Source organism: Strigops habroptila, chromosome 12 (genome assembly GCF_004027225.2).
Source record: "Strigops habroptila isolate Jane chromosome 12, bStrHab1.2.pri, whole genome shotgun sequence".
Taxonomy (NCBI): domain Eukaryota; kingdom Metazoa; phylum Chordata; class Aves; order Psittaciformes; family Psittacidae; genus Strigops; species Strigops habroptila.
The window spans coordinates 25,072,351-25,098,937 of record NC_044288.2 but is presented as its reverse complement, the minus strand read 5'-3'; the positions used below and the strand labels follow the sequence as shown (position 1 = coordinate 25,098,937).

Sequence of the window (26,587 nt, the reverse complement as noted above, 5' to 3'; positions counted from 1 at the left end):
AGGTGTGCAAGCAAGGCTTGTTTGATTTGGAAAAGCTGCCAAGGAAGAGATTTAGTGGAAGCAGCAAAATCAAAATGCTTATCTGTCAGACTTGCTTGAGTTCGTGCTTTCTGTCTTGAGATGAATTGGAAAGCAGGGTCCATAGCGATGCTCTGTGCCAAGAAAAGTGTTGGAAAAATGGGTCTCACGATGCATTTGGCCTGTCACGGGGGAGTGGTCAGAACAGTTCTTACCCTTGTGTTCATACAGCCCTTCTTTTCCAGCCTTCAGTCAAGTCCTTGGGCTCGGAGCGCCTGATCCGCACCTCGCTAGACCTGGAGCTGGACCTGCAGGCTTCAAAAACCTGGCACGATCGGCTGGTGCAGGAGATCTCAGTGCTGAGGGAGCTGAAGGAGCAGCTGGAACAAGCTCAGAGTCAGGGTGAAAAGGAGTTGCCGCAGTGGGTGAAAGATGATGAGAGATTTCGACTGCTGCTGAGGCTGGTGGAAAAGCGAGTGAGTAGTAACTGCCTCTGGCTTGTAGTCACTGTGAGAAACAAGGGGCTTGGGATGGTCAGGAAACGAAGCGTCCTCCACTTAGAGCTCCATCAAGCAAGCATTAGATGGTGAAGGCTGCAGTCCTTGGGTCCTGGCTGCTCTCAGGTGTTGTATGTAAAAACTGCAGAGGCTATGTGGGCCTCCCCACAGACCTGAGGGTGAGGAAGGGAACAGTTATGTCTCTTGCTGCTTCTAAGAGAGAGCTATGCAGTTGCTTCTACTGGCTGCAGAAAACTTGTGCATGGATGACACTTGGCTTTAGAATAGGATCTTCATGCATATGAAGTAATATAAGTCAGATGATAGCAGACTTTCTGGCTTTTATAGCTTAATAGTATCTATCTGCTTATGAAGGGTGGGCTGCAGGTCAGGGATGGGAAGGAGGCAGAAATAATTACCAAGAATTTCAACCAGCAGTTCATGAAACAGTTTTGTTTCCTTTTATGAAAGTTCTTTTCATTGCATTTCACTTTTCTTGAGAGGGTTTAAATAGAAATCATTAGCTTCAGAAGGAATGTATTTACAGATAAGGTAGGCAAAGCACAGAGATGTCTGAACAAGCCTGTGTAGGTGATGAGCAGGGTGGGCAGATGGGCAGCCTTCTGCCATGGTTGGTTGTTATTTTAAAACAAAAAAGTATTACTCCATAGCTGGTGATCTTCACCCCTTAGATGCTGCACTTTGTGCTCTTTGCTGGAGTTTGGCCCCTTTTTAACTTCCTGTGGAGTTCTGTTAGTCCCAAACCCATGCATTTACCAGCATGGACATTTCCTGCCTTAGCACAGTGCAAATACAAGAAGTCACTGATGCCATCTGTTTGTCAAGTGCAGCTTCCCTGTCTGTAAGGGTGGTGCTGTGTCATGGACAGCACCTACCTTACTCTGTCCGCATCATACTCTCCCTCGTGTGCAGGGCTCCTCACTTCTGCTGACCCCAGGCAGAACCCAAGTGATGATGGCACCAGGAGCAGGGGTGAGTTGGTACATGGTGCTTTGTGGGGCACAGCTGGAACATGGGTTACCATGTTCTTGCATGAGCTGATCTGCTGGCTTAAAATATATCAGGAAGATAGAAAGAAGCTGCAGACAGCCCCCATAATCCTTACCAGAGGGCTGGACGAAGACCTTACACAAAGCTCTCTCCATTACAATGGTTAGCTGACAAGTCTTCACTTTAGCTTCTGTGGCTCGTGATTTCCAGAATCAGCAGCTTCCAAACCCCTCACACCTGCAGCTGAAATCCTGCTGTATGTGGAGATTAGTTGGATAAAATGATGCTTCTTGAAAATACAAACAACTCTTCCATTATTTGTTTAGGTGGAGAAAGCAGAACACCAGTGTGAGCTGAAGGCTGATAAAATGATGAGGGCTGCTGCCAAGGATGTGCACAGGCTGCGTGGGCAGAGTCGGAAGGAGCCTCTGGAAGTGCAGTCATTCAGGTAAGCCCAGGTGACAGGGAAGGGGCAGGAAAAGGGGACTGCTACCATGGTTTCCTGTGGGTGACTAAGATGCTGATGAGGAAGGCTGGTCTTTGTAGAAGTGCTTAAGTGTCCTGCTTAAACAAAAACTTGTGTGTTTTTATATGAAAGTATAAGGTCTAAGAGTCAGGGAAACAAGCTGCAGCACTGCACGTGATCACAAAGCAACCAGCAGTGCTCCAAATCACTCCCCATCTGGCACCAAATTCACAAATCCTTTGTTTAATCCAGCAGCAGCCCGTTGCTTCCTTAAGAAACATACCTCGAAAGCAGAAAACCCAAATGAAAGCCTTTCTGAAATGGTTTTTTGGCAGCGTGGTGAGACTAGCTGTAAGGATGCCTCCTGTCTGATATGTAAATAAGAGGTGTAGGTCATGAGAGGGTGTGCTGCTACTCCTCGTGGTGACAGTTGGAGGGATGAATTTGAATGTGGATGATGGGCGTTTCTGGCAAGACTTCTGTGGAATTAACAACCCATCATCTCTCTTTAGAGAGAAGATGGCCTTTTTCACCCGGCCCAGGATAAATATCCCGACGCTCTCTGCAGACGACGTGTGATCACCATGAAGTATTTGCTTTCTGGACAGTTTGACAAGTGCAGTTTGGGGTTTGAAGTTATTTATGTGGTATTATGAAGGTACCGAGGCATTTGTATATTAGAGCTTTTGTCAGTATGTGGATGTGTTGAAGATTTTTAGGTTGAAGTTCTATCATCACAGAAACCAGCATTAAAGTGACAAGATTGTATAGTTTGTATATTTAGGAATGTATTTTTGGGAAATAGAATTTTAAATAAGAACAAATGCAGCGTGAGGTGCTGTTATTCTTAAATAATGCTGTTTAGACTTTTTGTACAGCTCTACCTTTTAGAGGTTTTACTGCAATAAAATAACTTTGAAGGAACCTCACCCCTGCCTTCTATGATGTTCTGCATCGGACTCTCCTCTGAGTGATGTATTTTGTACCCCGTGGGGAATGCAGGGAGCCAGTTTGGGCTCCCCAGTGCTGTGAACGAGTTCTCTGTGAGCTGTGAAGCGTTTCTGTTTCCTGCCAGGTCATAAAAGTAGGTGTGAAGTTCAGAATACTTGCACTTTTAACACTTGTACTGCAGCTCCTGTCTGTAACGGGTCTGTGGGGGGGACGTGGGGAGCCCATTGAAACCACTCTGTGGGAGGAGGGCTGCGGGTTTTATGTCCGTTCTAGGTTTTTCCAATAAAGTGACCTTTCTGGACAAGCCTTTTGTTGTGTGTGCATCTTCTCATCAGCTGGCACCTAACTTGTTGTGGAGTTTTTTGTCACTAGCTGGCAGCTTATAGGTTTTAATGGGTCTTGTTCTGCAAGTCCTTCCGAGCAGTCGTTCTCGAGCGGTAGCTGATGGCTGTACTCTGGAGTGACTTGGGTGCCCCTGGGCTTTCCCATTTGGTTCTAAATACAGGTTTTACTGGAGCTGCTGGAGATGTAGCTCACAAGCTGCCTTTCCAACACAAACCATGCTGTGACTGGAAGCTCTCGTGGGTCACCCCTAAACCTGGGTTTAGTTTGATGTGGTGGGTCTGGGACTGCCTCTCCCTTCCGAAGAGCTGTAATGCAGTGCACGGCTGCTTCATGGAATCAGCCTGGCATGGTCTGCGTTGAAGGGACCTTAAATCTCATCCAGTTCCAACGCCCTGCCACGGGCAGGGACACCTTCCACTAGAGCAGGTTGCTCCAAGCCCCTGTGTCCAACCTGGCCTTGAACACTGCCAGGGATGGGGCAGCCGCAGCTGCTCCGGGCCGGCGGTGCCGAGCGCTGGGGCGGGAGGTGCCGCGGGCGGGCACCGCTCCCGCCGCTCCCCGGGGCAGCCCCGGCACCGCCCAGCGTTCCCGCCACCGGCCGCCGCACGCTGCCAGGGCCCTCCCCGCCGCGCGGGGGCGCTGCCCGCTTCTTCGAGCATCTACCCCCTACATACACACTCTCCGTACTTTCCGCTTCCCTCGCGCCACTTCCGGTTCCGGCCGCGCGAGCATGGAGGCGCGCGTGTCGCAGTGCGCAGCTCGGCTGGCGCGGCAGGTGCGGGCGGGGCCGGGCCGGGGCCCAGGGCGGGGGCGCGCGGGGCGGGGGAGCTCTGCGGGAAGCGCCGGGCACGGGCCGTGCGTGCCCCCAGCGCGCCCGGGGGGTGCCGCCGCCGCGCTCGGGGGGTGCCGCCGCCGCGCCCGGGGGATGCCGCCGCCGCGCGGGGCCTCCGTGCGCGCCCCGCCTCGGGAGGGGCAGCGCCGGGTGCGGGGTCCGGTGGAGCAGCCCGGGCGCTGTGCCGGGGGCAGGTGTGCCGGGGGCGGCCCTGGCTTCCTCAGGCGGGCTGTTGCAGCCATGAGGTGCTCGGGGTTGGGAGGAAAGGTGGTGGCAGCCCTGTCCCTTCAGTGGCTGTAGGAATGCGAAAGCAGGTCAGGCTGCCGGCTCCGTCCCAGCCAGTGGCTGGTGCTGACAGCACAGTACAGGAGAGCCACGTCCTACAGGTGAACTTCTCCTGTGTTGCCCCCCAAGAGCAGGTAACTCAGAGACTCTGGACGTTTGGCTTGTGGTTTTTTGCCTGCCATGCACACGTGTTCTAAAGTCACCTTTCAGTAAGCTTTCTACTCCCAATTCAATCACAGGATAAGCACTGCCATGAAATGCTGAGGTAGTAGATCTGGCTGTTGAATCTTTGCAACTCGTTTTTGCATTTCCCCTTTATAGCTGCTGGGAGAGGGAAGCATCTCAGGTGTGCTCCCCTTGCTGTCACTATGATCTGGTCTTTAGTCCATAAACAGGTTTCCAAGGAAGAGGAGGGTGTTCAGCTCTGTAACTCCAGGAGGCTGAAGGAGGCCACGTGGAATTACTGAGCCTGACTTTTATCTGTCACGTCGCTCCCAGCCACGTCCTCCCTGTGCCAGCTCCAGCATGAGCCCATGGTGAACCGGCTGGCAGGAATCATGAGCTCCTTGGGAGAACAGCCCAACAAGGAGCAGTGTGTGCTGAGTTACTGCACAGAGCTGGCTCAGCAAAGGCCTGGCAGAGTAGGAGCAGAGAAGCAATTGGTCAGGAGGCAAGGGAAGGAAGAGGGGTGCTCTGCTCCCTTTGCCATGCTTTCTCAGGCCAGTTCCTCTCTGGTTTTTTGTTTTAATGTGATGAAGAAAAGAAAAACTCTATCACGTTAAAGCCCAGAGACAGGAGCCTGAGCGAGGTTCATGTTAATTCAGTGGGGTCTTTGGAAGACACTCTTACGTGTTAAGGGAAGATGTAGGGATGCTTTTGGTCCGATTGAAAAAGCTATAGGTTTTTTATGTTCACAGGTAAGGGGAAGATTTCTAGTTCTCAGCTGACCAAAGAGCCTTGGAGATGTCAGCATGGCCTCATGTAGTTCCTGCAGCTTCTCATGAGGTGGTCATCAGGTATGACCCTTTACTGACAAGGTGTGATATGCCCAGGGCTGTGCAGGTGGAATAACCCCAGGGTAACACTTTGTCCAGAACAGCAGCTTTTCCCTTCCTTTTCTGTTGCACGTTTTGTGGCTCAGGGCTGTGTTGGTGGTGTCGCCCTTCCTCGCCTGGGTGGTGCTGTGAGAGAGGAGTTACAAGGGCTGTCTGTAGTTTAGTGTTGTAGTTTTTCTGGAAGAATGTAGAATCTAGAACAGCCCTTCGATAACACCCAGTGTTCACAGATGATTTGCTAGAGGGTTATCAGCGGGACCACAGCTGCTGTCAGAAGGGGCATTTGTAACATGCAGCCATCTAAAGAGCTTTTTGAGGTGAGCTCAGTGCATGGCTGTGGGGGTCCTGCAATTATTCCTCAGTCATAGAAATGTATCTCAAGTTGGAAGGGACCCATAAGGATCATTGAGTCCAATTCCCTGCTCCTCACAGGAATACCTAACCCTAAACCAGATGACTAAGAGCGTTGTCCAGATGCAACTCGACCCCTGACAGGCTCCTCCCTGTGGAGCCTCTTCCAGGGACCCAGCACCCTCCTAGCGAAGAGCCTTTTCCTGATGTCCAGCCTGCACTTCCCTGGGAGCAGCTTCGTTCCATTTCCTCTTGTCCTGTCACTGGTCACCAGAGCCGGGGGGCATGAGCAGCGTTCCCTCCTGGCTGGCCCGTGAACCATGGCCCTCGCTGCCTGTTTTGGGGCTGTGCTGATCTTAACCCGCTCCGTTCTGCAGCTCAGTGTAACCAGTGCTGAGTCCAGGCTGTTCTGCTGTGGTTTGGAATTGAGAGTTTGTTTCATGAGCTGTATTAGCTGTTGGTGAGCACAAAAAGGGAGACTGAAATGGCAGCAGCAGTGTTGGGGCAGGCAGCGAGGCCATCACAGTGAAGTGTTTTGCTTTCGGTTCATGCTCAAGTAACACAAGGACTGGTACTGAAAGTTTCTGAAGAAGAGGAGCACAAGACATGGTAGGAAAATGTGCCAGCCTGAGCTGGCACCTTGGGCGGGTCACATCCAGAGCGGGGCTGGTCTGAATGCTCCTGTCTGCAGGTGTGGATTTGCTGCTTTGGGGCCGTCATGGGAAAGAAGTAGATGACGCTTACTGACCTGTGGCATGGGTTTAGAGCTTTGTAACCTCCTGGCCCAACCCAAGTGATTAGGATACCAGTTGTCACCCTCTATTTGTGTGGGAAAGACTGTTTAGGCCAGATGTTTGCCCCAGAGGATGGTGATTCCTGAGCACCCTTCTTCTGAGTTCTGGCTGTGCACGTGGGTAAACCTCTTTCCTCATCCTCTCTTGTAGTCTTAACAATGTGGGAAGAAGCTCCAGTAAGATGCTGGTCATCTCGCCTCTTGCGAGTCTGAGCTTGGGTGGCCAGAGGCGTTTGTGGTTGTGGAGGAACATTCAGATCACATTGCTGTTGTGGAGAGTTTGCCAGTGGTACCGAAATACCTCGGTAGTTGTAGTTTTGGGGGAGGAGGAGTAAATGTGAGCTGGTTGTTGGCTTGGGTATGTCCCTGCCCATGGCAGGGGGTTGGAACTGGATGATCTTAAGGTCCTTTCCAACCCAAACCAGTCTGGGATTCTGTGGTTTTAATTTCAAAGGCAGAGTGCAAATGTATGTCCTCAATGCAGAACTCTCCTACGGGTCTTGCTAGCCTGTCCTGAAGCTGGTGGCTTTGCTCGAGAGAAGGTAATACGGGGTGGACACGGGTCCTACAGATGATGTGATATGAAGAGGAGAAGATAGCTTTGTGCTTCCCTTAAAGCACGTTCTAGGGTTGGGGGGATGAGTTACTCATGGCTCTGCTCTGATGTTCCTTTAGGTCAGTTTGTAGCAATAATGATGACTCAAACCTCCAGGGAGCCTGTAAAACAATGCAGTGAAATCTCTCTGTGCTGTTTTGAAGTTCAGTCTGAAAATCTTACAAATTAGTTTGTAAGTTACATGAAATGCTGCATGGTCAGGCCTGTGAGTAAAGTAAAACATAAAAACATACATATTTTCTATTTGATATATGGGAGAAGGTATTTATATGTATGTGAGAGAACAACAGTATGATTTGGGGGAGGGCTGCTTTGGATTACAAAAAAAAAAGTCATAGGCTGCAAGAGGAAAGGCTGCAATGAGCTGTTTGAAGTGAGGTATTTTGAGCTACAGCTGGTGCTGTTCAATGCTTTTAGTTGCCAAAATGCCAAACCAGAGATTTTGATGAAGGGTTTTTTTCCCTTAAGTCCTGTTTGTTCCCATCTGAACCTGCAGGACATCCTGTTCTCCTGTAGCAGAGGAGACCTTGAGGCTGGCAGAGGAGTGTGGTGGAAGCTGAAGCACAAATGCAGAATGGCCTCAAAAGTGCTGATTTTCAGCTTGCTTCATAGGTAGCCAACCTTAACATGGTTTTGGCTCAGTTTAGGGTTTTTGGGCATCTGCAGTTACTTACGGTGTTGTCTGTGGGAGCTGTTGCTCAGGGGGACGTGTTAGACCAGAAGATTTGATGGCCCAGTTTTTTCCTTAATTAAATATTCTTATTGTTTTCAAGCACCAAAGCAAATGAGCCCTTTTTGGTGAGGTTTGGTGGCCTATTTCACTACAGGAGTAGCCTGAGCTGCCTCCTGCTGTGGGGTTCTGGTGGAGGAGAGCCTGAGGGGCTGGCTCACTGCCTCTGCTGCCTGCACCCACCACAGCAGCACGGAGTCACCTGCACCTTCAGTAGCCTCCAGACCTGTGCTGGTGAGCCAGGTTTGTGGCTGATGGGCACAAAGCCTGTGATGGGGGAGGACACCCCTGGTGGGCACCAGGTGGACATCTCTGGTGGCCACCAGAGATGAAGTTTCAGATACTCGCTGTCTCTGGGTGGGGAACATGACTGCTCCTTACAGCGGTTCCAACCACGGGGCTGAGGCTGCCTGCTGAGGCGTTTGCCTGTGACCCAGCTGTGAGGTCTGAGGAACACAGGGAGGTGCAGGGCAGTTTGTTTATGGGATGCCATCCACAGGGAGTGGGACAGGCTCAAGAGGGGCCCATGTGAACCTCATGAGGCTCAACGGGGCTAAGTGCAGGGTCCTGCATGTGGGTCAGGGCAACCCCGGTCTCAATACAGGCTGGGGGATGGAGGGGTTGAGAGCAGCCCTGAGGAGAAGGACTTGGGGGTACTGGTGGGTGAGAGATTGGACATGAGGGGCAATGTGCGCTTGCGGAACAGAGGCCAATCATGTCTTGGGCTGCAGCCAGAGGAGCGTGGCCAGCAGGTCAAGGGAGGTGATTCTGCCCCTCTGCTCTGCTCTCGTGAGACCCCACCTGGAGTACTGCATCCAGCTCTGGAGTCCTCAGCACAGGAAAGACATGGACCTGTTGGAGAGAGTCCAGAGAAGGGCCACAGAAATGATGAGATGGATGGAGCACCCCTCCTGTGAGGAAAGGCTCTATGAGAGAGTTGGGGTTGTTCAGCCTGGAGAAGACAAGGCTCCGGGGAGACCTTACTGCGGCCTTTCAGTTCTTAAAAGGGGCCTATAAGAAAGATGGGGAGAGGCTTTTTAGCTGGGCCTGGTGCGACAGGACAAGGGGTGATGGTTTTAAACTAAAAGAGGGAGATTCAGGCTGGATGTGAGCAAAAATTCTTTACAACGAGGAACCTCTCGGGTTGCCCAGAGAGGTGGTGGATGTGCCATCCCTGGGGACATTCACGGCCAGGCTGGATGTGGTTCTGGGCAACCTGATCTAGTTGAAGATGTCCCTGCTCATTTTAGGCGGTTGGACTAGATGAGCTTTGAAGGTCCCTTCCAACCCAAACTACTCTAAGATTTGGAGCATAGAGTCCACCTGAAATTCCTGATTGCTGCTGAATGCCAGCTGTCAGTTTTGAGGGAGAAGCCATGCAGGAAAGGTGGTGCAGCGAGGTGGCTGTGGGCGCAGGCTGCAGAAATGGCCCTATGGATTCCCCTGTGAATCCCCTGTGAGGCAGCACGCTGCGCTTCTTGGCCGAGTTCGCTGGGGTTGTGTGAGTGGTTGTGGTTTCACCTTCTGGAGGAGAAACTGTGGCCTGTGAGATGATGAAACTGCCTGACGAGGCTTTAGGGAGGTTTTTACATCATCTTTATTAAATTCAAAAAGCTGGAGAAAGGGCTCGTTTTGAGAAGATGTTCTGTTAGCACGACCTGTTGTCTGTCTTGTACGTCTGTCTTGATATCAGTGAGATTGTTCTTATTGAGGTGTTAAAGAATGCCTCTAAATCCCTGGGTTTGACATAAACAGAAACCACCTTTAAACATGAATTGTTTGGGGGGACACAGAGTGATGTGATATTAAGAGGAGAAGGTATCTTTGTGCTTTCACATTTGAGGGTTGGGAGGATGAGTTACCCGTGCCACTGCTCCGCTCTTCCTTGTGCTGTTAACCTTTGCGAGGCAGAACTAGAAGTGTGTCTGAGATCTTGCAGCTCCTCACCTCGGTGTCCGCCCCCTCCAGGAATGCCCGTGTGACAATTCCATTTGCTTTTCAGGAAAACGAGATCAGGTTGTTAACTGCAGAGATTGAGCGTCTGAAGAACTCTGGGTGCTTGGGAGTGTCCCCGAGTGTGGAAGGGCTGCGGGACGAGAACGCGAAGCTCAAGTATCGCTTGAACTTCCTTCGGAAGGTAAGGGAGGAAGAATGAATGCTGCAGCGCGTGGGGCTTGTGCTCAGTAAGGCAAGCTAAAGAAGTGCTGTCAGTTTGGCACAGCTGGTGCTGTGTGACAGCGTGCTCATGCTGCGTCCCAACGCCTTCATTGCTGGTGGCACATCAGATATTTTTGTTCCTTAAACAGGAACCTATATTATGACAAATGTCAGTAGGTTTATAAGGCCACAGCGTCACATCTTGGCTGGTCATGGAACAGGCAGCCCAGCCAACATCTCTACCAGATCACTAACAAAGGCGCAGCCCTGCACTCAGGGGAAGTGTTCATGCTGGGAGGCTCGACGGCAGCAGCAGCCCTTGAATCATGGCATTTTTCTGTTGTGTACGTTGCTCCCGTGCCTAGAGGTGTCAGCCACATCTATCAGCCATGCTTTGCCAGGCAGCCAGGGAAAAAAGAGGGATGTAACAGCTCCCAGATGTTGTGAATTTAGCCTTCTGGGATTTGTTTTTTCAGAGCCTTCAGGAGGAAAGAAGTAAACCAGCAAAAAGCATGATTAATATCAACAGCTGCCTTCAGGAGATCTTCGGAGCTGCTATTCAGGCTGCCTACCCAGAGCTAGAAAACCCTCCACTAGTGGTGACACCAAGTCAGCAGCCCAAATTTGGAGATTACCAGTGTAACAGCGCCATGGGCATCACACAGGTAAATCTGACCAGTCTTAGAACAAAACCTGGGGATGCTTCTGTTGGAAGCTGTGCGATAGACAGCACAGGGAGAGTTGCAGTTGTGGACCTGTTTCAAGCTTGCTGCAGGCCTCTGGGCTGAGAATTCAGTGAGCATCTAATGGCGTTTCAGGGGAAGCATTGGTCTTCACAGAGTGGATCTTTAAACCTCTGATTAGATGGTAATTAGATTACATGTGTGTCACAGAGAACAACTGCTCAGTTTGTGGGATCTAAATCAAACTAGGACTGAAGCGCTGCATTGATTTACTAACTGTGCAGTTAACTACCAAATAGTGAGCTGTATGTTTGGAACTAGTATCAGCAAAACAACTAATCCCAATTCTGGACAGTTACAAGTGTTACAAACACTTACAAATCTCGGAATGCTCTTGTGTAATGCTGGGGAAGTGTAGTGTCCCCACACCCACGTGCACAGAGTGGCGTGCACAGACCCCCTTCTCGCAGGAAAGGCGAGCTACAAACACCACCCGTGTCAGGGCACACATCTCCTGTTGGTGTGGGTGCTGCGGGTTTCTACTGCCCACTGACACACACGGCAGTGAGAGGGGCCTGGATGCTCCCTGTGTGCCCGGCTGGGGTGCAGACCCCTGCATGCTGCATCCTGAACTGCTCTGCTCTTGGACCTGCTGACATGGGTCATTGTCCAGCCTGTGCAGGGGCTGTGGTGTGCGCAGCATCTCCTCACAGTGTCCAACCAGGTGTAGGCTGCTGCTCAGGCACTGTGCTGCATACTCCTCTGACTGCTTAGTTTCAAACATCTCTTATTAATTCCCTGGTTACAGCTGAATTTGGCTAATTTTGGTGTATTCCTTGAAGCATTTTCAGTTTTGTGACAAATGCTCTTTCAGATGGATCTGAGCACACTGTTCCACACATGCTTTGTGCTCTTGTTCCATCTTACTGGCTGTTGTTATCCAAGCATTTGCTGAGGGGAGGCTGTGTGGGCTTCCCCACATCTATGGTTGGTGGCATCTATATTTTCTTTAAATGAGCAAAAGGCAGGAAACATGGGGGTGTTTGTTATGATTTTACTGTGAGGGTGCTGAGGTGCTGGCACAGGGTGCCCAGAGAAGCTGTGGCTGCCCCATCCCTGGCAGTGTTCAAGGCCAGGTTGGACACAGGGGCTTGGAGCAACCTGCTCCAGTGGAAGGTGTCCCTGCCCGTGGCAGGGGTTGGAGCTGGATGAGCTTTAAGGTCCTTTCCAACTCAGACTGTTCTATGATTCTGTATTGTTCTGATCTTGGAAGTTTTCAGGCAGCTGTAAGAATGGTTCCACTTTACAGAACACCTATTAGGCGTGTGCAAGGGAAGAGTGGGGTTTCTTAACCTGGTTAGTATAAATGGTTACTTTGAATATTATGACATTGCTGCTTTCTGGAAGTTATTCGACCAAAGAGGACCCAAGCAGAATAAGAGACACTTCAGGAGTTGCCTCAGTGGGCTGGGCCTGTGCTGAAGTAAACCCAGCAAGTGGTGGAGAAAGAAGGTGCTAAAACACCCCAACTCTGAATGCACTGGTGCCTTTGAGGAACTAATTAGACTCTTGTAATTCCAGGTCTTTTATTTTGCAATTAGAAACAACTTTTTTAAGTGTTCTGTTGTTGGTTCACCTATATTGATCTATTAGGCTGGTAACTTTGACATCGAACTGACGCACATGGAATTCTACCCAGGTTGTCAAATGCAGCCGCTGTGTCTGTTCTGCCACAGTGAGGCTGGCTCCCAGCAGCATCCATACGTGCCAGCCAGCAGGCTCCTGGAACCAGCCCTCACAACTAGGTGCCATCTTCCCTTGGTCTCATGAGCATCATGCTGGGCCTGGGCAGCAGCCAGGGCAGCGCTGGGTGACTGCACTGACGAGGCCTTGCAGAGTTTTGCCAGTTTTCTGACCGCTGCTTTACCCCAATTAAGTGGCTGTTGGGATTCTCGAGCAGTCCTGGCTTCCAGTGTCCACGTTGTTCGCATAACTCAGTGTCTGAATGGTCCCCTTCAGGCCAGGGTTTCAAGTCCCAGATTGTCAGCTGTACTGAGGAGTAACAGCTCCTAGTACTGGCCTTGGCTGTGGAGTTTGTTCCCTGGAAGGGCACCGTGTATGAGCAGGGCAATACTCACACATGCAGCACAATCAGAGCACGTCAGCACAGCAGAGCCAGGGGATGCAGTGCAGTCATTTCCCTCTGAGAGCAGCAGGTTCTGTACTTTCCATCAGCCTAAGTTTTAGGGATTTGACTGTGGGACATGTCTCCCATAGCCTCGCTCCCTCAGTGTCCCCTGCACAGAGCTAGAACACTGCTATTTGCAAATGCCAGAGGAGCAGGACCTGCCCTGTTTGGTACGTGCCGGGCAGCATCCTCTCCCTGCGATGCGCCCATGTGGAAACAGCCCTCACAAGTGCACATTGTTTTCCTGGGAGCTCGTTAGCATGTGAATGCTGGGGATTGGGCCAGGAGCAGTGCTTGCTCTTTAGAGTAGTAGGAGTAGGGTGAGTGTTTCTGGAGTGATTCAGATAACACGCCTGTGATCTGGTGTAACATGCCCAGAATGTGGGTTTGCATTTATTTTTCCTGTAGTTTGCACTTTGAGTAGCATTACAGGCTACAGAGGTTTTCTTTTCTCGCCCATGCTAAGCCTTTACCATCTTGTAGGATCCTGTTACGATCAGCTGTATGGCAGGTTAAATAGGAAGCTGAAACTGGAGTAGAAGTCACATTTTGCACAGATTGCAAGTTAGCAAATACAAGCAGTAATGAGTGTCAGTTCTGAGTTGACAAAGGTACATGCTCTTTGTCCTTGATGGGAGTGAGGGGATAGATTCTTTTCAAACACATCACAGTAAGAATGGAAAATCCTGTACTCAGAAACAAATAGTTGTGGTGGTTGCATACAGTGTGATGTACTGGTTTGCAGGAGCGGGTTGGGCTGTCTCACAGGGTCCTCCTAAGGGATGTTTCTGTGAGATTGTAAAGCTGTGTGGGACAGTGCTTTGGGAATGGACACAGAACTTGTGGAGCTGGACTAGATGATCTCCCAAGGTCCCTTCCAACCCAAACCATTCTGTTGCTATTATTGTGTGTGAACTTGCATCTGTTCTCTTAAGTTCCTCCCAGTGGGCCATTGATGGCTGGACATAAAAGGAGAACTCCTTTACCAGCAGATTCTCTGATGCTTTTTGAAGAGAATTGGGCAGTGTTAGGATTAGCTTTGGTTGCTTGGCTTGTGGGATTGTATTTATTTAATCATTTCATTATTAAGTTAAAGTCTCAGGTAGGACTGAAGGTAGTTTGCTTTGGTTGCTTTTAATCATAAACGAGCAGCTTGCTCCGGAACCACACTCAGCAGGCACAGCTCAGAACTTCAAATATGAATGCTGGCAGAGCTGAGGATACCTGTGAGACTGAGGAACAGGGTTTTGAAGCAGTGTGAAGGACTGTGCCAGCTTTGTTGGTCCCTTTTCCTAATTTAGAGAAACAGGAATTTGCCAAGCCTCTTAACAGTGCTTGAAAAATACCCTGGAAGCTTTTCTTCTGACACGGGAACTACTCTTTAATTGTTCTTAGCAGAAAGGAGTGAACATGGTGGGTCTAGTTAGACTTCTGCTGTGTAGAGGGACTGATCTAGTCTGGCAAATTTGCTGTAGATGTTTGTGTCTATACATTATAAAGCTAAAGGATCATGAGGATCTCTCAGTGCTGCTGTATCTGTGCTTTCTGTTTCACTCTGTACAATGTTATGGAGGATTGAATTTTACCTGATCTTGATGTGTTTCAGATGCTGCTCAAAACCAAGGAACAGAAGATCAGCCCAAGAGAAATCGCTGAGAAAATAACAAAACATATTCCTGCCAATGAATGCATTGAGAAGGTTGAAATTGCTGGGCCTGGTAAGGGAGTTCCATGTTACACACCTTGTGTTTTAAAGCTGATAGGGCAATTTTATACCAGATGGTAATCAGGGAAGCTGAGTTTAATTGTTCCATGATTGAAAACCGCAGTTACAGGGTGAATTAGCTGCTTCTGTCTTGGGGAGCTTTGTAGCCCTCAGACTTGCGTAGAGCAGCAAATCTGCATCTTTATTAGAATTGGCAATTGCCATGCTAAGCCCTTTAATTAGCAAGTTTTCCACTGATCCTTAAGGGACCAGCTTTTCTCCTTTGTTGGAGGTGATGGGTATCAGGCCACATCATGAAATCACGGCAAAAATCCATATGCCCTTCTCACCACTGCTTGCATGATGAGGAGATGTTGGCCTCTCAGCACTGAGATGCTGCAGGAGCATGGAGGTTATCAATTCCTGCATCTGCTTTGTCCCTGTGACCCAGGAAGAAATACAAGGACTCGCATTCCTCAGAGCTTCAGCATAAACACAAAATTCACATGGCACAGCCCTTCGAGTGCTTGGGCAGAAGCTCATTCATTAGCTTTGTGAAGCTGAAGTTAGCGTTGTCCCACAACAACAATCCACCTGGATTATCCCAGGTGAATCTGTGTGGTTTAGCATATTAATTCAAAGAAAGGAGACAAAGCAGGATCTGGTTTTGCATTCTGCAAACCTTGGCAAGATTATTTATTTTCTCATTAAAAATGTTCTTATAAATTCACCTTTGAGTAACAGTGTGCTAAAAGGAGTGACGTCAGTGGATTAACTTGCAGTATCTATCTCCTGCAGGACAGGCTGTAGTGCTGTGAAACACTCTTGAAATCTGGGAACAGAATTTGTCCTCTAGTGACAGCTTTGTTGCTGAAAATTGGTTTTGGTTTGTCAAGCCACCTTCCTGTGCTCTCATCCTTGATGTGAGGAAACAGAAAGTGGTTTGAGGCACTTCTGCAGCCCCAGCACTCATTGCTGGTTTTCTCCTCTCAAGGTTTTATCAATGTCCACTTGAGAAGGGATTTTGTGTCGAAGCAGCTGAGCAGTTTGTTGGTGAATGGTGTTCAGCCACCGGCTGTTGGCAAAAGGAAAAAGGTACAGCAGTAAGTGCACAGGTATCCTGCTCCCATAGGGATGAGCCGTGCTGGGCTGTGGGTAGCCCTGAAGTGGGGGGGATGTCCATGTCAGCGGGTTGGTACAGCAGCAAATGGGATGTGACGTGGGGACTGGGGCTGTGGGGTGGGCTGTGTGTACCTGCCGCGGTCTCTGGTGGGTGAGGAACAGGGCTCGCGGGGTGGGGAGTGCTTTGCCAAGGTCAGTCTGGTGCGTGCAGCAGAGCCCCAGGCTGGAAGCGTGCTCTGATGTCCCCCGTGGGCCTCCTCTGCTGCTGTGTGCTGTTGGCAGCAAAGGGCGTGAGGGTCAGCCTTGTTCCCCCAGCAAAGCCCAGGTCAAACACATGGTGTGGTAATGACTGCTGCTCTTTGTTTGTTTGTCCTCTGGTGCTGTGTGTAAGGTGGTGGTGGATTTCTCATCCCCTAACATTGCGAAGGAGATGCACGTTGGCCACCTGCGGTCCACTATCATTGGAGAAAGCATGTGCCGGCTGTTCGAATTTGCAGGATATGATGTTTTGAGGTGAGAGTCCATTTGGGGTGTGCTGGGCTTGCTTGGCTGAGTGTGTGCAGTATCCCTGCTTTTGGTCTGCATTGTCTGTGTTTGTAAGCACACAACAAATAATCCTGTTTGTGTGGTAAGATCCTAAGCTGATGGAGTGTAGCAGGTTGGGCATCAAGATGGGCAGAAGCTTCATGCAGTGAAACTGGGTGTGCTGGCCTGGTTTTGGTGTCTGATATTAGTGTGTTTCTTCTTTTAGCATATATGGTTTTGAAATGCATGTGTTTTAAAGCGTATGTTTGCAAAGTCATTATTGTGCTTTTCAATTGCTTTAAGGTTAAACCATTTAGGAGACTGGGGCACCCAGTTTGGAATGCTCATTGCTCACCTCCAAGACAAATTTCCGGATTACTTAACGGTTTCTCCTCCCATTGGGGATCTCCAGGCTTTTTACAAGGTACTTGTAGCAAAAAAGTGTGATGTGTACCTCAGCATCTGAAAAGCAGATTGAGGAGCTTTACAAATTGCAGCGTAGCTTTGAGAAGCAGAAGTGATCACTGTTAATGGGTTATTGCAATAACCTGTCACTGGGTGATGAATTGTGGTATCTGGCATTGAGTTGTCTCTATGAGGCACCATCAGAAGACTTTGTAAGCACGCTGCCTCTGTCTTTTGAGATGAGTGTGCTTGGAGAGCCTGTTACGCCTGTTAGCTTGTATCGGGGCAGAGAGCAGTGCTTTTCATGTGGTGTGTTTCCCTGTAGGAGTCCAAGAGGCGGTTTGACACAGAGGAGGAGTTCAAGAAACGTGCCTACCAATGTGTGGTGCTGCTGCAGAGCAAAACCCCCGACTTCATCAAAGCCTGGGAGCTCATCTGCGACGTGTCACGGAAAGGTGACTGCCATGTTCAGGAGCATGTCTCAACAGCAGAACTGTGGCTTTCCTCACCTCTGTGTCTGAGCCCATGCTCTGGTTTTCCTTTGAAAATCACTGCCATGCTGCTGGGAGAAGCTTAAAGATAAAAGCCAACACAACCAAAGAACTGGGCTGTCTGTGGGGCCTTGTCTCTTGAGTCTTGGTCTGATGGCTCTGGGGGCTTGCTGTGCCCCCTGCTAAACATATGCCACTAATTCCCACTGTGTGCGTTTCATGGAAGCATTTTGTTCTGTTTTCCTCCTCAAGAGTTCCAGAAAATCTACAACTGCTTGGACATCACACTCACAGAGAGAGGAGAATCATTCTACCATGAGATGATGAAAGACATCGTGAAAGAATTTGAAGATAAAGGTGAGGCTTTTGGTCTCAGAGTTGAAGTAACCTCGAGGTAACCTCACTCCTGTGCAGCGAGGCTTAGAACTGATACTTGTGAAATTCCGTGTTCCCCAGCCTTGCTCTTTTTCACAGCCACATTTCCTGAGTGGGTCTTTTGTGGCTTTTCCTCCCAGGGAAGCATTGGCAGAAGTGATTCTTACAAGTTTCATTTCAGAAAGCTTGAATCGTTCTTGCTGACACCAGGAGGAGTTTGTGATATTTGCAGGCGATGGTGTGAGGTCCTACTGGAATTCCTTGTATCCTTAGTAAATAGTCAAGGAGCAATATATGGCAGACTGCCCACGAACACAGTTCGTGTTGTGACTGAATGGGAACTTGGAGAGATCTCTGACAGTGGTATTTTTTGATTATGCTGGCTTTGAGACTGGCCAGAAGCCAAATGGAGCAGAAAAAGTCTGTTTTCACGTCTTCCTGTCTGGATTTGGCACTTCTTGAGTCTTGCCATCTGAAGTGTTTGTGCTAAGTCCTTACTGCACCTCTGTAAAGTTTCTGTTGCCTTCGGTGCCACTTTGTGATGCTGGTTTTGTTAAAGGTAGATCTGGATGCCAGGGACAGGAGTTCTTAAATCCAGTTAGGTCTCTTCTGGTAAGGCCAGATCTGTACAGATCCACTTCCATGTGCATAGCCTTGAGTTCTGGATGTGACAAGGTTGGCGAGGGAGTTCATTTAGGTGTATTCATATTTTGAGCCATTAATGATTTCATAATATGGGTGCATGGCCTTTTCTTTCTGGTAGCATCCAGGAAGGGGTGTTTCTGCATGCACTGGCCCACAAAGCTCCCTCTGCAATGCAACACAGGATGTTTTCCATTGTTTTTCTAGGATTTGTCCAGGTTGATGATGGCCGGAAGATCGTGTTTGTCCCAGGTTTCCCTGTCCCATTGACAATCATGAAATCAGATGGAGGTTACACCTATGACACATCTGACTTAGCTGCTCTTAAGCACAGGCTGTGTGAAGAGAAGGCTGATATCATTATCTATGTTGTTGATAGTGGCCAGGTGAGTGTGTTACCCTCTGTCACTGCTGGTACAGAGCATCAGAAAGGGTGTTACATGATGGGTGCAGCACTCATGTAGGTAGAAGGCTGTAGGGTTTTAGTGTGTATATTTACTCTTGTCCTCACTGGTGTAATGGTGAATCGAGTTTGGTGGTCTCCATGAATAGCCCCTAGAACCAGTTGATTAGGGAGAGACCCAATTTACCACTGGAGGTGTGTGAAGCCTAAATCTCAGTAGATGAGTCTGGAATCCGATTTGTGTTGCTTATACTTGGGTCGCTCCCTACCTGAAGAGATGCAGGGTTGTCAGCTCCATATATGAGCAGTGATTTGCCAGTTGCTGCTTCTCTAAGCCAGGAAAGCTCCTGAAGCGGCATTTTTGGAGCTAGAAGCATTTCAGGTCTCATTGTGAAAGCAGCATTATGAAGGAGAGAAGGCTGAGAAGAAAACTGTCCCTGGAGGAGCGGGTTGAGAACCAGTTGTTGGCATTTGTTCCTTGCAGTCGGGGCATTTACAGACAGTGTTTGCAGCTGGGCACATGATCGGCTGGTATGATCCCAAAGTAACCAGAGTGGCACATGCCGCGTTCGGAGTGGTGCTGGGAGAGGACAAGTAAGTCTGTGGATGTATTTCTTCCTCTGTATGTGCTCTGAAGAGGATGTGTGAGTGAATGCAGAAGACTTGCTCTTGTTTGATGACAAGTATGTATGCGGCATGCAAAAAAAAACCCCAAGCACTGCATCCCATGCTGTTATTGTAACTCTGTCATTTCATTGTGTGTCGTGGTCCTTGGGCCATGGAGTCACTGGTGCTGTGGTCAGGTTGCCCGGCTTCTGCTGCCTGCTGTGGATGGAGAGGCACTGGGAATGGCTGGTGGAACTGCGGTGCAAGCTGATATGAATATGGGGAGATGGCAGTGGTAAAGGCCATGATGGCCATTATTTTCTACCTGCCTCATGGTAGATGAAATGAAAGTTGGGAAAAGAACCAGGCCCTTGCGCTCCAGAGCTGTTCTGGTGTCTCTGTGAAGGTGTTGGCTGAAGCAGTGTGCTTTGACAGTCACCTGCCATTGCAGATCGGGTGGGTTTGCTGGAGGGTTGTTAGGAAGTTAAAGGTGGAAGTGCCTGCAAGAAGTTCTGATGTGTGTCCTGGTCTGCCTGGGCACACGCTGACCCTGGGCAGAGGGTGGAAGTGGTTTGGCCTCTTATGCAGGTGGTCATTTTGGCTCTGTGTTTTCAGGAAGAAGTTCAAAACTCGTTCAGGGGATACAGTGCGTCTTATAGACCTGCTGGAGGAAGGGCTGAAACGAGCTATGGACAAGCTGAAGGACAAGGAGCGGGACAAGGTGCTTGTGACAAATTGCTTATCTTTTCTGGGAACGTTCCCAGATTTGTTCACTGACTTATGGTTTCCACACTCTGGATGTGAGCTGAGTGTGATTACTTGGTAAGCAGGTCAGGCAAGGTGCTGTCATGGGGAAAGAAGAGCATCCCTGAGGCAGTGGTGAGATCTGAGCTGCAGGCAGCACGCTGGCTTCTGGCTCGTACTGCAGAGCTCCCTCAGGACCGGAGGGCCTGGCAGGATAACTGGCCTTGCTGGTGCTGTGGGGCCTCCACGGTGTGATGGCCACAGCTGTGACTGCCCCAAGGTGCAGGAGGTGGTGGCAGAATGGAACATTGCAGCCTTGGTCTGCAGTGACTTGTGGTGATAGGTGGCTGGGGATCTGCAGGGGACTTTGGCTTCACCCGTTCCCTTGGATGCTGTGGCTGAGTTTGCTGGAAGCCCTTTGCTTAATGACATTTCTGTCTTGCATCTGGCTAGCCAGGAGAGAACTGAACAGTGTGGGACATGGAATGGAACAGAAGGACCACACTGTCCACTCACTGTGTGAGGCTGTGGAATTGGGAAGCACAGCTCCTTGGTGCTGTGCAGTGTAGGGTGAAAGTGAAACGTCCCTTTTTAAGCAGGAACATGAGGAAGCACATTAAAAACCACCTTGAAAATCTCACAAGGGCTCATTTGAGCCTGACCCAAAAGTGCTTTGGTTCCACCAGAGAGGGGTTTTGTGTCCAAAATCCTCTATAAAGGTAGGAGGGCCACGTGTTTATGTGCACATGCAGTTTGTAAGAAGCAGGAGCACAGTATCAGCACCAAACCTCTGTGGCAGACAGTTCATCATGGGGCACAGAGGTCTGGTGGGCCTTCACAAGCAAAGGGAGTCAGCCTTAACCTGGGCAGGGCCACAGGGCTGTTGGATTGCAGGGGAGGTGAGGGCTGGAGCCGTGCTGAGTGGCCAAGGCTGCATGTTGTGGCTGCTGATACCAACATAACCTCCTTCCTCCTGACTTATCTGTTCTGGAATTGTAACAGGTCCTCACGGCAGAAGAGCTGAAAGCTGCCCAGACGTCGGTTGCTTTTGGATGTATTAAATATGCAGATCTCTCCCACAACAGACTAAATGATTACGTGTTCTCCTTTGACAAGATGCTGGATGACCGGGGGAACACAGCTGCTTACTTGCTGTACGCCTTCACCCGCATTAGGTAGGTTGAGAGTTGCTTGGAGTTGATCTCTGATGCTCTTGCAAAGGGAGTATTGTGGGGAAAGGGGTGAATTAATGCATCAGTGCTGCTAGGGATAGTTGGTAAGAGAAGCCAGCTACACTGGTATGCACCATAGGCAAGGTTTTATTTGTCATTGGGAATGGTGTCCTCTGCTGCCTGCAGCAGAGCTCCTCTGTGCACCGTGCGTCCCAGGCCTTCAGCTGGCTGGAAGGAACTGGGGGAGTTTCAGTAATTCCATTAGAGGCATTGGGCGTTTGGGAAGGGGTGAGCCTGTGTTCCAGCACCTCCTCACCTCAGTTTATTGCTATGCCCCACACAGTTTTTCTGGCACCCCGAGCTCTGGTTTGCGTGGCAGCATCAGCTGTCCTTGCTGAGCATGTCCCTCCCTGTTCTCTGCAGTGGCAGCACCTCCCATGCGTTCCAGGGCTGGCTGCTCTCTGGGCAAGTGAGGAGGCCAGCGCTGGGCTGTGCTGGCCCTGGGCAGTGGCGTGGTGGGACCCTCACAAGCAGAATGTGGTTTGGGTCATTGCAGGGCCATTGCCCGCCTGGCCAACATTGACGAGCAGATGCTGCGGAAGGCAGCCAGGGAGGAGGTGCTTATCCTGGACCATGAGAAGGAGTGGAAACTGGGCAAATGCATCCTGAGGTTCCCCGAGATCCTGCAGAAGATCCTGGAGGACTTGTTATTGCACACGCTCTGTGACTACCTTTATGAGCTGGCCACCACCTTCACTGAGTTCTACGACAACTGCTATTGTGTTGAGAAGGACAGGCAGAGTGGTGAGTGCTGGCCATGGGGGCTTGCTGCTGCAGAACCAGTGTTGTTCATGTGGGAGGGCTGGAGGTGGCTGGCACAGCTTGTGTGGTCACTGCTTGCCTGCCTGTGAGCAGGTTGAGTAGAGAGCTGCGAGAGCAGCCAGGCACGTGGAAACACAGAGTTGGGCAGTCTGCCTGGCTTGGGAGGGCAGGAGGGAGCTCAGCCAGGGCCAGGCTGTGGGCAGAGGGGGTTTCCCTGGGGAAGGCAGCATTGGTTGTCCTGCTCCATCTCCCATGGTGGTGTTTTGCAGGTCATATCGTGAAGGTGAACATGTGGAGGCTGCTGCTCTGCGAAGCCACTGCCACCATCATGGCCAAAGGATTCGACATCCTGGGCATTAAGCCTGTGCAGAGGATGTAGCTGTTTCCTGTGGGGTGACAATAAAGGGACTGAACAACTGGAGGTGTCTGTGTCTTTTGGGGTGGGGTTGTGGTAAGGAAAGATGCTCTAGGGGAGCAGCACTCCCCTAGGAGAGAAAGGAAGGAATAAAAGTCAAGGAGGAAGTAAGGGAAGAAGGAAAGAAAGGAGAGGGAGGAGGGAGAATGGAAAGTAAAGAAAGGAGAGCACAGGAGCATGGCTTCAAAACCTGCAGGTACAGAGGCAGGCGAGCGGCCATGGGCACAGCTCGGAGCAATTCTGTGCAGGAACCAAACCCCACAGGCCCATACACAGTGCTCCTCTGCCTCAGGCTGTGGAGTTTAAGGACTGAGAACTCGGAGCGCCCAAGAGCACCTACAGGAAACCCTCCAACCGCAGTACAGTCACCCATGCTGCGAGAGCCAGCCTTGCTCTGATGGCTCCCACCATCCTCTTTACCTTATTGCCATGTGGGAGCAGGTCCCCAGCTTCTGCTGTCACGTCTGGCATCCCTCAGCCGAGCACAGAGCTCTCAGGGGAGCCAGGCAGCCGCATCCCAACCCGGCAGCGCCAGCCCTGAATGCTTGTCTCGTGGAAGGTGCTTCTGAGCTGACCAGGGCAAGTCAGGTACCTGTGAAAGAGATGGCACGTCACACTTGAGAACTGAACTTTGACACCCATGGGAGATGTGAAACAACACACACTTCCCACAACGGAGCACAGGCACTGGGGTGCACCACCTGCAAGCAAACACGTGCACAGCACCGCCCTGTGCATGGCCTGGACCAGCCCCCACAAGGGGTGGCTCCCTGCGTGCCTCAGGGCAGCAGCACGGGGCTGCATGCTGCGGTAGCGGGGCTGCTGGCAGCAGGCAGGAGTCTCACCAGGGGAGGAGCACAGCGATTAACGCCATTCCCGCAGGAAAACATGAGGGAAATGCCTTTCCCCAGAGCAGCGGTGTTCTGAATCCCTGCAGAGCTGGCAAACCTCTGCTGGGTGCAAGTCAGTCAGTCCGGAGGAAACGCAAAGTCAACCATAAGGCAGTGGGCCATCTTTGGGAGTTGGGGGAAGCTGCTGTGCGAGGTAAAGCAGCACAGAAACATGGCTTTGCACTGTGTTGAGGTGCTGGTACGCATCAGCGTGTGTCTGTATGTACGTATGCATACCGATTTCTGTATAGATACACAGAGATACAAAAGAGGGGTATTTTTTACCTGATGTCCCAGGTTCTTGCCCACAGGCCGTGGCTGGGGAGGGCTCAGCTGTGCAAACGTGCTCTCCTCACGGCTGCCTGGCGCTGCCACCAGCGCCCCAGCCCCAGGTCTGGCGGCAGCAGCCACAGCCCGAGCCACGGGCGGCGCGGCCCGTCCTGCGCACGCACCGCGCGGCGCTCCCCGCCCCCAGCGCGGCGCCACGGCGGGACCCCACCGCGGGTACCTGAGCGCGCGCAGCGCGGGCCTGCAGCGGCATCGGCACCGCCCGGGGGTCCCGGCCGAGACGCCGCAGCGGGCGGAGGTGACCGGGCAGGAGCAGGGCCAGGGTCCGGGCAGGGGTCCAGCACTGCGGGCGGGTGTCCAGGCACGGGCTGCTCCTCATGGTCACCAGCAGAAGGGAACAGCACCCCCGAGTGTCAGCACCGAACCCAGGGCAGGGCAGGGCAGCGCAGGGGGCAGCAGCAGGACCCTGCACTCCTGTGGGAAGCACCCTGGTCGTAGCAGAAGGTGCAGGATCTGCAGGTCCGAGGGTTGCTCAGAGTCCCTGTGGGGCTGTTCTGGGGGGGATGTAGGCAGGGATGCAGCCAGAGACCCAGCCCCAGGCTGGGCTGGGGGGTCAGTGTCACACAGAAGCCGGGGGCTGGCTGGGGAGTCAGTGCTGGGGGCTCTGGGGCAGGGCTCTGTCCAGGGGAGCCCCTGCCCAGCCGTGGTGCTGGAGCGGAGCTGAAGGTCCACGCTGACTGCTGGGTGCACCAGGGGCTGGTGGCGCCCTGAGGGAGAGGAGCCGGGAGTCAGTGGGATAACGGGGCTGGCAGGGCAGCCGCCGGTCCCGCAGGACCTGAGCCGCGCCAGAGGTGGCAGCCGGGAACAGCCAAGAGTCCAGATCATCAGACACATCATGGTGGTGAGGTCCAAGGTTGAGCCAGGGAGGTGAGTCAGCGAGGGAGGTGCAGTGGCAGCAACCAGGGTCAGCACAGCCTGGCGGTCACCAGGCGAGCCCGCAGAGACGAGGAAAGGCCGAGGTCAAGCCGGGAAGTCAGTCTGTGGGTCAAGGCCAGGCCCAGGTTACCAGATGACTGGACTCAGGCACAGCTGTTGCTCTGCCCAGGCCCCGGCAGCAAAACCTCCCCTTCAGCCCGTCCACAAGGGCTGGTCACGTCAGCCCTGGCCGGGGCTTCCCTCCCGGCACCAGCTGCTGCACCACAGGTGCTCTCCCTGGCCCCAAGCCAGAGGAATGCTCCCAAACTGCAAACAGTTGCGATTGATAAAACCCACCCCGACATTGGGCTTCCCTCTGCCGGAGTCAGCAGCGCTCAGGGGAGCAGCCGGGACCTCCGCAGGGACCTCTGCAGGGCTCTGCCTCAAACCACTGCTCAGAGCAGGCTGCATCAGGGCTTTTGCTTTGCTACACAAGGTCGTACCTGGAAGAGCCTGTTGCACTCCATTATCATGTGGGCCAAGCCCTGCGTCGCTGCCAGGTTCTCACTCAGCTCCCGCTGGTCCGGCTTCCCCAGGCTGCACTTCCTCTGACTCGACCTAGGGAGAGGGGACGGTAAAGGCAGGCTGCGAGCAGGAAGCTGTGCCCCACAGCGCAAGGTGCCCGCTCCACTGCTCTGCTGGGGCAGGGAGCCAGCACCCAGCGAAAGCATTGCACTGATGGACCCTCGCTGCCATGCAGGGGCTCGTGCTCTGCCACTGCAGCAAGGTCCACAGCCAGCATTGCCTCCAGCACACCCGGGGTGCCCAGGGCAGTACTGACCACCGTGCCCAAGAAAGGCAAGTCAAGGCTTGTTATTTCCCGAGCACATCATCACAAATGGCCAGACACAGCAATGACGCCAAACTGATGCATGTGTAATACCAGACTCCTCTGATAACCCTGCAAAGCCCACGCAGAACCTTCTAAATCCTTTAGCCCAAACCACACCAAACACATTTCAAAAACAGTCCCCTCTTGTAATTCATAACCACTATATGACATCATTAATCCTGGCTTCTGATACTTCATCTACATGCATTCCTGCCAAATGGCTTGAAAATTGGGTGGAAGATAAGAGTCCTCAGCGCTGTTCCTCAAAGTCAGACCTGTCAGCTCCTGCCCTTTGAAGTCAGAACCCTACACTGCGGCATTAATGCCCAGTTACAAAGAAGCTGAAGCTTCAAAGAATTCTGGCTTCTAAACAGTGACAACAAAGAGAAAACTGTCTCTATTTTTGGTCCCAGTATTTCAGAGTAATGGTCGTGTAAGCCAAAGAGGTACAGCCTCAAAGTGTGACTCCCAGGGGCTCAAACACAGCACAAGCCCGGTGGGACCTGCAGGACCTGCTGCCACTAAAGCTCCATCGTGCCGGCTCCAGGCCATGTGCTGGCTTAGCCCTGGGCTCTGGGTGCGCTTGGGCATCTTCACATCTTCTGTGCCACTCACAAGAAAAGCCCTCAGTGTTTTCTTTCCCACTCTGTGCCCACCAGAGCCTGCATCATTAGCCTGAAAGATGCCAGCCGCACATCTGACAGCTTCTGCTTTGAAGCTCGTCCTCATCTTCAGCTCCCTGCGGTGAGGCGATGAACTGCTGCTCTGATGGGTGCACACTGTTTCCATCAGGCAGCTGTCCTCTACTCTGACAGATGTCTGTCTGTACGCAGGAGCACAGAGCAAACAGCCCTGCCTCAGGAGACCAGATAAGGCATAAATGCTCTCAGAGATTATTTGTCTGCTTTGGCCCAAGGGCACCTTCCTCCCTGCACGTACAAACGGGATCTGATGCAACCCAGAGACTTTTACTTATTAAGATAAATTGACAGCATCCCGGTGGCTGGGTTTGGCAGGAACGATCCCCTTATCACCCAGCAGAACCGGTGCCAGCAACTGCTGCAGCCTGCCAGATACCTGCAGGGCCCTAAAGCTCCACCTGGGCTTAGGCTGCCAAGCATAGGAGTCTCATTTCCAACAGCCAGCATCAGCCCAATGCAGACAGTGGGAAACATAGAATCATAGAATCATGGAATG

At 51.6% G+C, this 26,587-nt stretch overlaps 3 protein-coding genes across 10 annotated transcripts in view; 2 read left to right on the top strand and 1 right to left on the bottom strand.

Annotated features, from left to right (window-relative positions):
* Positions 1–3,249, top strand: part of WWC1 (WW and C2 domain containing 1) — a 71,653-nt gene extending 68,404 nt beyond the window's left edge. For all 3 annotated transcript variants that reach the window (XM_030503776.1, XM_030503778.1, XM_030503777.1), the window contains 3 exons: positions 264–494; positions 1,853–1,974; positions 2,505–3,249. In XM_030503776.1, coding sequence (XP_030359636.1) covers positions 264–494; positions 1,853–1,974; positions 2,505–2,571 — 420 coding nt within the window. In that variant the 3' untranslated portion in view covers positions 2,572–3,249. The remainder of the gene's footprint in view (positions 1–263; positions 495–1,852; positions 1,975–2,504) is intronic.
* A 736-nt stretch (positions 3,250–3,985) lies between these two features.
* Positions 3,986–22,411, top strand: RARS1 (arginyl-tRNA synthetase 1). 6 transcript variants are annotated; one of them, XM_030505164.1, is made up of 17 exons: positions 4,001–4,063; positions 4,801–5,093; positions 5,323–5,421; positions 9,953–10,087; positions 10,584–10,772; positions 14,585–14,696; positions 15,678–15,778; positions 16,197–16,318; positions 16,634–16,754; positions 17,061–17,190; positions 17,479–17,583; positions 18,451–18,629; positions 19,131–19,240; positions 19,868–19,973; positions 20,999–21,171; positions 21,725–21,972; positions 22,260–22,411. In XM_030505164.1, the coding sequence occupies exons 5-17, from the start codon at positions 10,620–10,622 to the stop codon at positions 22,367–22,369; spliced, it is 1,770 nt and encodes a 589-aa protein (XP_030361024.1). In that variant the 5' UTR covers positions 4,001–4,063; positions 4,801–5,093; positions 5,323–5,421; positions 9,953–10,087; positions 10,584–10,619; the 3' UTR covers positions 22,370–22,411. The 6 variants fall into 6 exon arrangements, with proteins under 6 accessions (XP_030361021.1, XP_030361024.1, XP_030361026.1 ...); XM_030505166.1 differs by lacking the exon at positions 4,801–5,093 and having other exon boundaries at positions 4,002–4,063; XM_030505165.1 differs by lacking the exon at positions 4,001–4,063 and having other exon boundaries at positions 4,417–4,999.
* A 2,144-nt stretch (positions 22,412–24,555) lies between these two features.
* LOC115616182 (rho GTPase-activating protein 7-like) overlaps positions 24,556–26,587 on the bottom strand; it is a 47,690-nt gene continuing 45,658 nt past the window's right edge. Inside the window, exons 10-11 of the mRNA XM_030505160.1 lie at positions 25,002–25,116; positions 24,556–24,621 (exon numbers count right to left, since the gene is read on the bottom strand). Coding sequence (XP_030361020.1) covers positions 24,604–24,621; positions 25,002–25,116 — 133 coding nt within the window. The 3' untranslated portion in view covers positions 24,556–24,603. The remainder of the gene's footprint in view (positions 24,622–25,001; positions 25,117–26,587) is intronic.

Bases quoted from the DNA above. Each gene is read 5' to 3' on its own strand.
- RARS1 (XM_030505161.1), top strand. From the start codon at position 4,019: ATGGAGGCGCGCGTGTCGCAGTGCGCAGCTCGGCTGGCGCGGCAG. The intron at 15,779-16,196 runs GTACAGCAGTAA...GCTGTGTGTAAG, and splicing joins CTGTTGGCAAAAGGAAAAAG to GTGGTGGTGGATTTCTCATC. The intron at 21,172-21,724 runs GTAGGTTGAGAG...GGGTCATTGCAG, and splicing joins TACGCCTTCACCCGCATTAG to GGCCATTGCCCGCCTGGCCA.